General features: G+C 33.8%; 1 protein-coding gene across 5 annotated transcripts; it reads right to left on the reverse strand.

Moving 5' to 3' along the window:
* Positions 1-1245: 1245 nt before the first annotated feature.
* On the reverse strand, positions 1246-14505 carry upf3a (UPF3A regulator of nonsense mediated mRNA decay). Of its 5 annotated transcripts, none has more exons than XR_012385007.1 (11): positions 14330-14505; positions 12160-12266; positions 11959-12065; positions 11720-11818; positions 10948-11058; positions 8044-8099; positions 7808-7966; positions 7561-7694; positions 5359-5647; positions 3746-5047; positions 1246-2539 (listed from the first exon to the last, which is right to left on the reverse strand). XR_012385007.1 is itself a non-coding variant. In XM_005167850.4 (11 exons), the coding sequence occupies exons 1-11, from the start codon at positions 14459-14461 to the stop codon at positions 2375-2377; spliced, it is 1434 nt and encodes a 477-aa protein (XP_005167907.1). In that variant the 5' UTR covers positions 14462-14505; the 3' UTR covers positions 1246-2374. The 5 variants fall into 5 exon arrangements, 4 of the variants coding, with proteins under 4 accessions (XP_005167907.1, XP_073768183.1, XP_068079539.1 ...); XM_005167850.4 differs by having other exon boundaries at positions 4970-5047; positions 5359-5644; NM_001202448.1 differs by having other exon boundaries at positions 2080-2539; positions 4970-5047; positions 14330-14504.
* Between the last annotated feature and the right edge of the window lie 411 nt (positions 14506-14916).

Below are 14916 nucleotides of genomic sequence, written 5' to 3' on the forward strand. Positions count from 1 at the left end.
GGTTGTTTTGCAAGTAAAAGCAAGAAATCTCATCCAGTCGCTAACCTTTAGCTAAGTTTGAGTGCCATTTCAACTGTGATTTAGCTGCACAGAATGGCACGATGTATTCTATTGTGTTTGAAAGCATGCTCATATTAAAAAAATGTAAATACTAATTTAAACCTTGTTCCTTGTTTCTGGCTTTGCAGGGAAATTTAACAGTTCTGGGCCATGAGTGAACAAGAAATTAATGGATTTTTATCTATTAATATTGGTTGTGACCGAAAGCATATGCTGCTTGCGATATACAACAAGATTAATATGAACAAACATAAACAGTTAGCAAGTTCCTGACATTTTGTGCAAGAAAATGTATTTTCCTGAACTGGATAATGGACAAAATTCCTACAAAGTCTTTATGGCATATGGGTAATACTTGAATATGTACCACTGGACTACTTAACTTGTGTTTTACACAGCAAAGATGTTTTATTTCATGAGTGGTGTGATCCATTTTTGTTGCGTATGGGTTTAAACATGAGTGTCACAGTGGGTAGCACGATCACCTTACAGCAAGATGGTCACCGGTTTAAGCCTCAGCTGGGTCAGTTGGCATTTCTGTGTGAAGTTTGCATGTTCTCCCCGTGTTTCCGTGGGTTTCCTCCGGGTGCTCCGGTTTCACCCACAAGTCCAAAGACATGCACTATACAGTAGGTGAATTGGGTAAGCTAAATTGCCCATCGTGTGTGTGTGTGTGTTTCCCAGTGATGGGTTGCAGCCGGTAGGGCATCCCCTGCGTAAAACATATGCTGGATAAGTTGGTGGTTCATTCTGCTGTGGCTACCCCACATTTATAAAGGGACTAAGCCAAAAAGAAAATGAATGAACGAATGAATGGGTTTAAACATAAACTCCATACTCATCAGAGGGTTGATTTAATAAAGTAAGAACTTGTAAAGGTTTGTGTTGTATGAATGTGCAATATCTCTAATTTAATTCACCCCCTTTTTAATTATGTTCAATTTAACTATTATTACAATTTCTTTTTCCCCCTTTTTCTGTTCACTTGTTTGTTGTTGTATATGTATTGTCATTATTTAATTATTGTCATAATTAAACACATTATTTAAAAAATGCTAATTTAACTACCTAACTTTATCTCAACTTTATAAAAAAAAAACTATTCCTTGTTAATAAACTTTAAGTATGCATTAGGAACAAAAACAACTATTATAAGCAAAAAAATACATTAAAAAAATTCAAATGTTACTTTATATAATGATATATCTTTATTGTACACAAATTGTTCAATCCATCAAATACAATATCACATTTTTAAATTATTCTACAGAGATCACTTTTTTGTTGGACTCAATACTCAATAATTCTAAAAACCTGTATTTTTCTGTTTAATATTAGATGGGATCTTAAGTGCAAATCAAAAGTAAGGCATGTGACCCCATGTAGCCTCCCACCGCTTAATGAATGCAGTTTCTAAAAAACATGCATGCGTGTTAGAAATATCACAAAACAACATGTAATTTCACGATTTTAACAAACACTATTTGTTCTTCTTGGCCCGCAGGTGAAACAGTTGCTATATGCAGTAGAGTGAGAAGCAATTAAAGTGATAATTCACCCAAAAATTATAATTATGTCATCATTTACTCACCCTTAACCTGTTCAAAACCTGTTTCCTTTTTCTGACGAACACAAAAGTATTTTCCCCACGACGTGGAAGTGAATACCAGTTTTCAGCATTCTTCAAAATATCTTCTTACGTATTTAACAGAACAAAACCCCCCAAAGAGCGCTTGATAGTGACTAAGTGGTGAGTAAATGATTTTTTTTTTTGGGTGAACCAACCCCTTTAATACAGAAAAGCCACAATGTCTACACATCAGGGACAGTAGAGGCATCATTCAAAGGCATTACAGTGCAAAACAACAATGAAAAGTTGCATGCGTAAATGTTTCAGTAGCATTTCTATAATCTTAAAGAAAAAAATATGTCTCTGTTCCCCATCCCACATTACATATATTTAAAATACAGATTTCACCACACAAACTGATTCTCTTTACTGTAAAATCTCTCTCTAAATAGATATATATTAATTCTCTTGATCAATGGAGTCTTGCACTACAAAAAGGCATACAAATCCGATCTTTGTAAATAATGAGGTATTTTTCTCAATGGAGTGGTTGTGAATCCTTGACAAGCAAACAGAAGCCGATCGTTTATGACACAGTTGACGTTGTTGTGTAGAAAATATTAAGAGGGGATTTCAATGCACTGTACTCACACATGACAGAAAACAAGGTTGAGGTTTAGTGTTTTTTTCTACACTTGTGTGACCCTTGCTTAGGCATCTTCCTGTCAATAGTGTTTTGTTTTTTCACTCGTCAGCACTCTTTTCAGAGCCTGTACCAATGACTGTTTTGTAGCAGTGTTCTCCTGCATGTTCGGGAGAGATCGGCGGGAAGTCAAATGTCTTGTTTCCAGAGCCCATGCGTTTGCGGTTTCTAGCACCTGGTTGGTACAGTTGCATTGCCGGTCGGTCCTGTGCCGTGAAATGAGTAAGACACAAGAGACAAAAGCAATGCACTCATATTTCATACCACAAACAACACTGATTTTTTTTTTTTTTTTTTTTTTGCATAGCAGATCATTTAAGGAAATGCTGTTCATGCATATAAATCAATTTCCTGAATCACATTTCAGCAAGCAAACAACCAGCTATATCCAGGCCCTCAAAATCCATTTAGTCTATTTAAAAACATTATCTTGCACTTTTATCTGTTTGCATTTAACAAAGATTAAGTTTATGGTGGTGGTGGTGATGAGGGTGAAACTTGATGGCTAAAGCTATTGCTGTCATCACTTCTGATGATAGGTGTACTTTAGATAGGAGCATCTGCTAGATGACTGCTTATAAATGTATAGACAGAATCAAGCATGTGAGCTCACAATGTACAAGATCTTAAATATTCTTCTATATGCATGTAGGATCTGTTCCAAAACCAAGAGAATTGCAACTTGCTGTCTATAAAGGAGCTACTTTTTAAGACAACATCATAGTACCTCCTAGTTTACATAATTTAGCTTGCGCCGCTATACAAATTAGTGTATCTCTCACACAACGCTTGACTGAATTGTGTTTTGGTGATAAGATGTTGAAAACTAATTGTCACATGCTAAAAAACATACAAAACTGTCATCTTTTACAATTTTATTGATATTTTTATATACACTTTAAAAATATATATAATAATATAGTATACAGTGGTGCAGTGTATCTGTACTTTATAAGAATAGCTTTGATCTAATGCATTACATTGTATTTTTATAAACCCAGGCTCATTCTGATTACATATCCCTATATACATTTCTGGAGAGAGAAAAATATGTCCCAGGCGCTACGTTTTTTTTTGCAGTTTTTGTAAATCCACTAGAGGCCGCTGTGTACGCTTTTTCAGATTTCTCTCACGAGGGCCGTTCCTGCCTGCTGTTCTCACCTAAATCCACCAGAGGCCGCTGTCAACTGACTGATTTTCTGACTGACCAACCAACCAATACCCTCTCCCTTCCCCTTCCCTAAACCCAACAAATAGTGTTTTATAAAGCACTGATTGACCCACCAACCCCCTTCCCTGAACCCAACCAAAGTTTTAAAAAGCAATCTAAAAAAAAAAAGCTCACTGATTTTTACCATATTTCACCACATTCTTACTCTGTTATTTATTTGCTTATTTTATTTTTGCCTTACCTGCTTTCTGGAACTGCTCTTCACCGGACTTAAACCTCGTTGTCGCAGTCAACTCTCCTCTGCGTCGCAAGTCTGCCGTTGTATGTGTCAAACTACTGGACAAACTGTTAACAGCAGGAAAGCTGTCTATACAGAGGTAAGCGTTCAGCTGGTAAGCGCGAAAAGGAATGGCATCATACCGCCTCGTAGCATTCATTTTAAAAATGAAATGCAGTCATACGTAGCTCTGGCAACATAATTTGCGATCTCCAGAAATCTTTATAAGGCTACGTTTTTAGAATGAGCCTGTCTATTATAACTTAATAAAAACTACATGTTCATGGTTTTTTTTAAATGATAGTGTCCAATTCTTAGGCAATCTAATCCTTTTTAGTTAACCTAATAAATAGGTAAACAAATTACACTAAAAATGTATTCGGTTTGATTCGATTGCATCTATTCTTGAATCAACAAGTCCTCTACATCAACATCGCTAATTAAAATCATCATAAAGGAGATTTTTGACATGTTTTACATGTTTAAACATGTTTAAGATGTTTTAAAATACATAAACACTGTAAAAAGAGTTCCACACTATCAATTTGTGTTGTAACAGTTTTTGCAAATGTAAGCGGATTAAACATAAAACAATAAAGTTTGAATAAAGTTCATTTTCTGAAGTACACATCTATTTTTCTCCTCAAATGAGGATTTTTTAGGACTTTAAATGTTTCGTTGTCTTATATGATAACACAACTGTTCTTTGTTTTAATATTGTAAAATCCTTAAACCTTATTTAAGTTTATTTCCAGTATTATATTTATTTTTTTATCCCTAAATGAGGATATTTTATATAAATTAAAATGATTATTTGTTTAATATAACATAACATAATTTTTTATAATGTTTCAAAATCCTTAAACTTTCTGTTGATCAAGTTATACATATTTTAAACTATATTTTAACTATATCTTTTTTTATAAAGCTAATACAGAATTGTAACCATTTGGAGCATTTCTACATTAAAAGCAAGGTTACATGAGATGCCTTAAAATGCTGTCTTTATAGACACACTATAGGTTTTAGAACAGAGTCATAGTTTTTAGTCATTATGTGCTTTTATCTATTGGGAACTGCTCCTTATCTGTGCCATTACAGCATTAAGTACGCCTGACACTGTAGGCATACAACATGTGTATAGCATATCCCCTCCCGTGGGTAGAAAGGCTCAAAAACTAGCTGTACCTTTGCTGGCAGAGCCCCTCCTATCTGGTCTGGCCCCTCAGACTGGGAAGTCCTTTTCTCCTGATGCACTAACACAGACTGAGAGACACGTTGTCTTTCGTCAATAATATTGCCAACAGCCAAATTACAGCTAACTACCTCAACAAATAAGTGTAGCCTGCATTGAAAGCCCCTGGAGTGAGGCAGATTGGTATTGCATTTCCCACAGAACACAATGATGAATAAATCAAGTACAGATGTGTAAATATTGAATGCATTAGTGGATCCATCTGCTACACAGACCGGACAAACTGACAGATAACTGTACATAATACCAGAACCAGAGCTGCAAATGGACTGTGGCTGTGAAATCGCTACTCTACTGCTCTGTAATAGTTTATTTGATTTACCTTATTGCGGATGCGTTCTTTCCTGCTGCCCATGTCCTCTCGGTCCTCTTTGCCCAGTTTGTCTCCAGTCTCTGGGCAGTAGGAATACCCATGGTGTTGGTCTTTCTTGGCCCTGTCCTGGCAGTAGCCTTTGCCCCATTTGGTCTCTTCCTTGCGTCGCATGAACTTGTCAAATTCGTAGTGATGCCTCTGTCGTTTACGTTCCTCATCTCGGCCACGGTGATCTTTGTCCCTCTGCCGTCGGCCGTGGCCCTCACGCTGCTCCTTGTCATTTTCCATTTGGCTCCTACTGTGGAGGGCACATTTCATGAAGTCAACACCCCGATATACAGGTGAGGTCAAAATTATTAGCCCTCATGTGTATTTATTTTATTTTTCAAATATTTAATAATGTTTAACAGAGCAAGGTATTTCTCACAGTAATTCCTATATTATTTTTTCTTCTGGAGAAAGTCTAGTTTGTTTTATTTTGGCTAGAAAAAAAGCAGATTTACAGTTTTTTGAAAGGCTAGTTAAGCCTTTAAATTGCACTTTAAGCTGAATACTAGTATCTTGAAAAATATCTAGTAAATATTATGTACTCTCATCATGGCAAAGATAAAAGAAATCAGTTATTAGAAATTAGCTATTACAACCATTATGTTTTAAAATGTGTTGAAAAGATCTGCTTTCTGTTAAACAGAAATTGGTGAAAAAATATACTGAGGGGCTTATAATTCTGACTTCAACTGTATAAAAATAGATACACAATGGTGTACCTTAAAGTAACTTAGCAGCTTAATTTATTTAAATTTTATAATGAAACTATTGTTTATTTTATTGAGAGGAATCTAAGCATTTGTGAATTCTACAAATAGCCTCTATATTCTTTGTGCAATCTTACTGACACTTAAGTAACTAACATTTTTGTCCTCTGTAAACATTTGTTTTACATTGATGGACACACAAGTGTAAAGACATTTGTTTCTTTCACAAACCTATATTTTGCATCAAAATCCCAAATTTTTCAAAAGTGCAAGGAAATGAAAGTAGCAAAAGCTTTTAATCTTCACTGTGACATTCATCTTAGAGAAACTTATCATCAAAAAAGAAATAAAGAATGGTAGAATTATCAGTCCATATATCAGTTTTTGATTTAATGGTAGCAGATATGAATCTGAGCTTGTGGTCCATTGTAAGAAGCCATAGAGTGTAATGGTGCACAAAGGTAACTTTGGCAAACATTATTGATATTTAAAAGCACCAAAACAAACATGCCATTCCTTAACAGGAACATGACACTTTTTAACATCTCCACTATCATTACTAGACACGTCGCTTACTGCTGATTGGCTGCTCGTGTATTTTGGAATTTGGACAGGTCTGTCATACATCACCAGATTGGGGTATTGAGTATTGTGAGTTTTAACATGACTGCATGGTATGGACTGTTGTAAATTAGAAAAAGCAAAAAAATGTGTAGAGTAGTAAAAATGACCAGTGCAATTGTAGGTAAAGCACAAAGACAACTAAATTAAATTTATTTAATGAGAATTAAACGGTCATTATTGAAAATTGTTCCCATTCTTTAAATATAAGATTTCAGCTCTTGCCATCAAAAAGAGATTTGAGGCAACCTCAAGTAAAGAAAAAGGTTTATCAAATGTCCTTTGTGCCACTGCCACTAAAGTTTTAAACACTGGGTTTTAAGTATTAATAGGGTTAATTGAGTTTTTAATGTGATTTATGTGATGACACTGAATGTATTTGTGTTGCCTGTTTTTCTATGATATGTGTAATATGAACGCTGATGTGGTTGTGTGGTGAAGCCAAAAATAAAATTCCACTTGTGGAAAATAGAGAAAGTAAAGTTATGACATTTCCATTGAAATTAACAAGATAAAATTAGGAAAGTATGAATAAGGGGGCAGTCCACACAAAATTAATCACCCACATAGAATGTCATCAGTTGAACACAAAAGAAAATAATTCAAACAATGTTGGAAATCTGTTACAAATATTATTTAAATTATCTTTATTTCTGGTCGAGTAAATCCATCCCTTTAAAAAGTTATTAAGAAAATGGAAAATTTCATCCCAACTTTCAACTTTTGGTTGATTTACAAATCTGAATCCTTAATTTTTAAACTCTATTTTTAACTCTTTAACTCTATTTTTAACTCATATCTTTTCAAGAAGGGGTAAGTTTTAGGAAGCTCTTACTTATCCTTTGAATCCTTTGACTTAGTGTGTCCTCCAGGCTTTTCCCATCTGTTCTTCTCCGTCTCTCCACTGTCTCCTTTATCTTTCAGTCTGTCTGAATCCACGTCATCGTCTCGGTCACACTTCTTCAAAAGCTAAAGCAGTCAACATGCAAATCTGATGTTATGACTGCGTGTGTTTGTGTGTGTTTTACAGTACTGATAAGCACAGTCGAGCAATGGGATGTAATATGGTATTAAACTCGTACCTTGATCTTTATCTCTTTCTCAGAGAGCTTTTTCTGCTTTTCTGCCTCCTTCCGCTTTTGTCTCTCCTCTTCTCTGCGTTTCCTCTTCTCCTCTTCCCTCTGCCTCTTCTTTTCCAGTTCTCTTCTTCGCCTCTCTTCTCTTTTTTCTTCTCTTATTCTCTAGAATGGAAAGGCATGGTGATGTACATACAGCACAAAACCGCAGTGTGTTATATGCAGTGATATGGTGCTCTTACCTGTTTCTCTAATTTCTTGTTTTTGATGTATTCCAGCAAGGGTGTCGTCCTTTTGGCTATGAATAAAGTCACACAGAGGTAAAAATCAAGCTCAGATTATAATCCTAAATCCTGGATAATTTCCAAGAGAGCAGCTCTATAATAAAATAGCATTCAAAAAAAAATGTAAACAATGTTAGTAATCACATATTTGGGACAAACAAAATACAAACATTCGATGACCCTTTGTTAATTAATGGGGAGTAAGTGGAAATGAGTTCTTTTAAATATTTAGTTGTGGAGATTGACTTTGTTTTCATTTGAAAAACACACAGAGAATGTTTTTAAAAAGGCTCAGCAGCAGTTGAGCTTGTTGAGAGAACTGAAAAGTTTTAATATTGAAAACGACATTTTGGGCCCTATCATACACCTGGCGCAATAAGGCGCAAGAAGTGTTTACACCAATTTGTTGCTATTTTATATTTTATTTTTTATTGCTATTAAGCTTATTCAAGACAACTTGCTTTTGTATTATGTTTTCATTATAAGTAGCATTATTTATTATAAGCATATTTATATTTGTTTTATTAAAAACAAGCTTAGATTTGCCCTCTTGTCAGGTTTTAGACCATATGGGGCATAACGTGTGTTTGGATATAACTCAGGTTTTTGACCACACTTCGTAATTATTGTTCATTTATTCGTTTGCTGGAAATTACAACTGAATTTAAATTTAGTTTTGAAACAAATCTCTGCGCTTAACAAACAAAATTAATTATGTAGGCTAATGGATGTCTGTGCATGGCCTACAACACTGTTACCTTATCCACGAAGAAAGAGAAAGAAGAAAGTGACAGTAAAGGCCGATTGGAGAAGGCTCATTCTTTATCCTCGTGCTGCAGATGCTCTGTTAAACTGTTTTCTTGTTAGTGAAGCGTTTTCATTCTTCGACTTACAAAGTCCACCATGTAAATAGCAATTTGCGCTATGGCGCAATGCATCTGACTCTTAAAGGGAATAGGAGATGAGTCTCTGATTGGTTTATTCTCAAAATACACCCACAACTCATTAAAAGAATAAGCTCAAACCTGTTAGACCGTGTGCCACAGCGCAGAGCGTATTTTTCCAGCCTTAAAATAGCAAAAGTGAATTCGGACATGCTTTTGCGCCTTGCACTTTAGACTTTGCACCTAGATCATTAAAATAGAGCCCTTTGATTGTCATATATAAATCACTTGTTGAATCTGTCCTTACTTTTAACATTGTATCCTGGTTTACCTCCCTCTCTGTTAAAAGCAAATATATATATATATTTGTAAATTGGTAAATGTAGCTGGTAAAATAATTGGTGGGAGAAAAACACCTCTCACTGATTTATTTAAAGCAGCGACAAAAAGAGTCACTATTGTGGAGGACTCTTCCCACACTTTACATAATTCCTTTAAGTTATTTTTATCTGGCAGACGGTATAAAGTCGCTTTATACAAAAGGCTAAGTACAAGAAGACATTTATTCCCACTGCCATTGTTTTTTTTAAATAGGATTTCTAAATAATTGTTGTGTAAATGTATTTCTGTTTTGCTGTTGTGTGCGAGCCTGTCTAAAGACAATTTTCTAACCCTTGTGGGATAGACAATAAAATGCATAGAATTGAATTGAATATGAGATCTATATTGATATCCATGTCAAACTATATTTACAAAAGGTATAGTGTATGTACATAAAAAGCATTATAAAAGAGTGTCTACTTTAATGTTTTAAGCAACTTTGTGAGAATAAAATGTAAAACTAAGGATGAAGTGATGCATCATAACATGCATAAATTAAACACTTACCTGTATTTGCTAAAATATACCAAAGCATAAGTGATCATACCAAATTTAATTTTGTTTATTACAAAAAAACACAAGTACAAAGATTTAAAATGTGTTTTAGGATTTTTTAAATATGATGTTGAAAGATTATTGTTTTAAATATTAATCAGAAGACAAAATAAGTAATTTTCACTAAGATCAAATGTACACAAAAAAATGTACACACCCGTAAATCTTCTTTATTTTAAGATTTTTCCTTTTCCAAATATTCATTAATTTTCCTTCGGCTTGGTCCCTTTATTTATCAGAGGTTGCCACAGTGGAATGAACCACCAACTTATACAGCATATGTTTTACACAGTGGATGCCCTTCTAGCTGCAATCCAGTAGCCAACTGGGAAACATCCATACACCCTCATTCACACACATACACTACGGTTAATTAAGTTTATTCAATTCACCTGTACCGCATGTCTTTGGACTGTGGGTGAAACTGGATCACCTGGAGGAAACCCATGCAAACACAGGGAAAACATGCAAACTCCACACAGAAATGCCAACTGGCCCAACTGGGACTCAAACCAGTGACCTTCTAGTTGCAAGACGACAGTGCTAACCACTGAGCCACCGTGTCATTGTTAAGCTATCACCGAAGACATCCTTTCAGAGGGTGTATTCTGTTACTCATGGTTAAAATAGTATGATGATCACTATTTTTTGCTCAGAAAAAAATTTAACAGGACACATTTACATGTATAGTTCTGTGTTCATGTGGGTTTCCTCCATGTGTTCTGGTTTCCCCTACAAGTCCAAAGACATGAGCTACAGGTGAATTGAATAAGCTAAATTGTCCATAGTGTGTGTAAGAATGAGAGTGTATGGGTTTCCCAGTGATGGGTTGCAGTTGGAAGGGCATCCGCTGCATAAAAATATATATGCTGGATAAGTTGGCGGTTCATTCCACTGTGGTGACCCCTGAATAATGGACTTAGCGGAAAACAAAATGAATGAATGAATAAATATATAGTTAAATTGATGTAATGCTTCTCCTGGTCATACATTTATCTTTGTAAATAATATAACAGATTTAAAAGAATGTCCAAAACCATACCTATGAGCTCTCGGGTTTTAGCTTCAATCTCTCCCAAAAGCGTTTCTGGGTTGGCCATCGATTTCTCCTCATCACAAGAGTAGTTTTCCAGAAATCGCCTGTATTCTGGGTCTGAAAACAGTGTTTAACAAATTAATTAATATATTGCAGTATATACAGTTGAAGTCAGAATTATTAGCCCCCCTGAATTATTAGACCGCTTGTTTATTTTTTTCCCCAATTTCTATTTAATGGAGAGCAGATTTCTTTAACACATTTCTAAACATAATAGTTTTAATAACTCATTTCTAATAATGGATTTATTTTATCTTTGCCATGATGACAGTAAATAATATTTTACTAGATATTTTTCAAGACACTTCTATACAGTTTAAAGGGACATTTAAAGGTTTAACTAGGTTAATTGGGGTAACTAGGTGAGTTAGGGTAATTAGGCAAGTTATTGTATAACAATGCTTTGTTCTGTAGATTTTCAAGAAAAAAAATAGCTTAAAAGGGCTAATAATTTTGTCCCTAAAATGGTGTTTAAAAAAATTCAAACTGCTTTTATTCTAGACTAAATAAAAAAAAAACTTTTTCCAGAAGAAAAAATATTATCAGACATACTGAGAAAACTCCCTTGCTCTGTTAAACATAATTTGGAAAATATTTCAAAAAGAAGAAAAAAATTTGAAGGGGGTTGTTAATTCTGACATCAACTGTAATTTACACAATGACGTCAATTCTTGAATACTTCAAAATTATAAATATTAAGAAATCTTTTTTAAGATGCCTTCTTCAATGGTCCCAGCTTTCGCATCTTTCTTCTTTAGCTTTTTCTTGGAAACCTTCTGAAATGGGGCAAATTCTACAACAGCTGGATATTCTTGACCTAAATAAACAGAAGTAAAATAAATGTTATACTAATCTATTATATCATATGTCATAATAAAAAGTAAATATCCTAAAGTTATAGTCAGAAAATATTAGATTCAATGAGGATACATAGAAAAAAAGCAGAAAGCAAATCACCTTTATTGTCAATAAATACATAGCCATCAAAGCGATCTCTGAATATTATGATATCCTCTGGGTTTTTGAAGTTTATGTATGCTCTTGAGAAGAGATGAGGGTATAAGCTGGGGAGAATAAAAATATATCAAATATGCACATGTAAATTACACTGACAGCACTCATGATCATAGTATTTCTATATAAACAAAGTGGACATACCTCTGATCAGCAGGAAAGAACTCAAAATAGTCAAAAGATGGAAGAGGACTCAGATGCTCCTGGAGCTGGTCTTTTGATAGACTGGGTGGCAGTCGGCGGATGACAACCTATATAAAAGAAGAATAAAAGAAGTCTGATAATACTGAAAACAAGCTTATTCAAGTTATTAAAAAATGAAGAAATATTACTATATTATCAATGAACTATAAAGTATTTCATAATGATAATATGGTAATAATAATAATGCATTATTATTATTATTATTATTATTATTTTATTTAACAACAGGACATATGTAACAAATAATTATAATATTTCTGGTTTACAAAACTGACCACTTTTTAAAAATAAAATTATCAAATTTTTAAGATAAAAACAAAAATATTCTTGTTCAGATATGAAAATATCACTGAAACCTTATTAGTTATTAAAAAACAGACAGGCATGTAAGAATTTTTTGTGAGTGTAAAAACTTTTTACATTTTATTCATTTTATGTAGGCCTACTGACCTTCAAAAGCTCTCTCGGAATACAAACTAAGTATATAGTAAACTAAGTATAGCATATACAGTTGAAGTCAAAATTATTAGCCCCCCTTTGAATTTCATTTTCTTTTTTAAATATTTCTCAAATGATTTTTAACAGAGCAAGGAAATTTTTATAGTATGTCTGATAATATTTTTTCTTTTGGAGAAAGTTTTGTTTTATTTCGGCTACAACAAAAGCAGTTTAAAATTTTTTTAAAACCATTTTAAGGTCAAAATGATTAGCCCCTTGAAGCCATATTATTCTTTCGATAGTCTACAGAACAAACTATCATTAAACAATGACTTGCCCAATTACCCTAACTTGCCTAGTTAACCTAATTAACCTAGTTAAGCCTTTAAATGTCACTTTAAGCTGTATAGAAGTGTCTTGAAAAATATCTAGTCAAATATTATTTACTCTCATCATGGCAAAGATAAAATAAATCAGTGATTAGAAATTAGTTATTAAAACTATTATGTTTAAAAATGTGTTGAAAAAAAAATCAGATCTCCGTTAAACAGAAATTGGGGGAAAAATAAACAGGGGTTTATATATATATATATATATATATATATATATATATATATATATATATATATATATATATATATATAATATATATATATATATATATTCTTTTTTTAACCAGGTAAACAAAACCATTGAAATCGAAATCTCATTTACAAGGGTGACCTGACCAAGAGGTCTACAGCTCACAACTAATGGAAAAAAATTAAATAATAATAATTATAATAATAATATTAAAATACTGTTTGATTATTCAGCCATACCACATTACATTATGTTAAAAACACATACACTGAGAAATGGACTGTTGTTGTTTGTTATAAAATTATTTAAGTCAGACTCACTTCGATTAAATTAAAAAGTACATACAAGTAATTACTATTATTACATTAATTTTCGTGTTTTTTCATTTAATAGATATTGTGGAGTTGTGATGTTGATAAAATAACATGCAGAAGAAACTCACTTCCTATGTATGGTGGGAGTCACTTATTTTGTGTTACAAACCTAATTAGTGTTCCAAAGAATTTAGATTAATAAATGGACTAACCCATCTATTTTTACCATATATATATATATATATATATATATATATATATATATATATATATATATATATATATATATATATATATATATATATAGCATGTTCATCTTGACGAGTGTTCATATAGGCCCTGCTATTGATTAATAAAATTCATTTAATCATCATCTGCAATAGACATAAAACAACCAGAACATTATTAAAATTCTGCAAAAGCGTTCTACAAAACAAATCCTTACATAAAAATAAAGAATAATTGTAGAATTACTCATTCACACACGCACAAGCTCAATAGGTTAATCTTAAAAACGTCTATTTTACCACATTGCACCATGGCTACATGCTACTTTCATAACATGTTTAATCAATCCCTAGATTAAACCCATTCAGTGTTAACTGATTGAGTGTAGGAGTGTGTTTGTGTTTATTATGAATGATAGCACCAGGATGTTCGTGTGTATTTGGCAGTCCTGTGGTTTCGCTGTCTGTGGTGCTGAATCCCATTCCCTCCTCCATCATCATCATCATCATCACCATACTCTCCCAGCCCACAGAACTGCGCCACCTTACCTTGCTGAAGATCTCCTTTTTCTCCTCCTTGTGCTTGGGGTTCACAGCGGCGTTGTCCTGACAGTCCCTGAACTGGATTTCGACGCTTCCTCTCTCCCTGCTGCCTGTCCTCTGCTCCTTTTCAGACCTCATATCTCCATTTCGCCCTCTTCGCTGTCCGAAATCCGCTAACTCTCGCGGGAATTCTCAAAATAACGCGAGGCTTGCGCTGTGTTTATTATCTTCTTGTCAGGATTCGTTAAACATTAAAACGAAGAAACAACAAACGTATGGAGCAGTGCTAACAAAAAATAAGTACACACTCTGAATATTATATGGTTATTTGGCCACTATGTATGTGGTTAGTGTTTTTATACAAAAGAAAATAGATAAAGCACAGGGGACTGATGTTGTTAAACATTACAATATTGAACTTTCCCGTATGTTCTCTTCATTTCATCGTTGTGGGCGAGTTATAAAAACAGCAGCCATAACTGTCATCGTTTGCTGCCGTTTGTGTCCTCATATTCGCTGTCGGTGCAGCTCGGTTGAACGGGACCGAACGGGCTCCCGATGCTCGATGTGCTCCATATGTCCGGGCTGCTGGG

The sequence above is a fragment of the Danio rerio genome, chromosome 9 (genome assembly GCF_049306965.1).
Source record: "Danio rerio strain Tuebingen ecotype United States chromosome 9, GRCz12tu, whole genome shotgun sequence".
In the NCBI taxonomy this organism is placed as follows: Eukaryota; Metazoa; Chordata; class Actinopteri; order Cypriniformes; family Danionidae; genus Danio; species Danio rerio.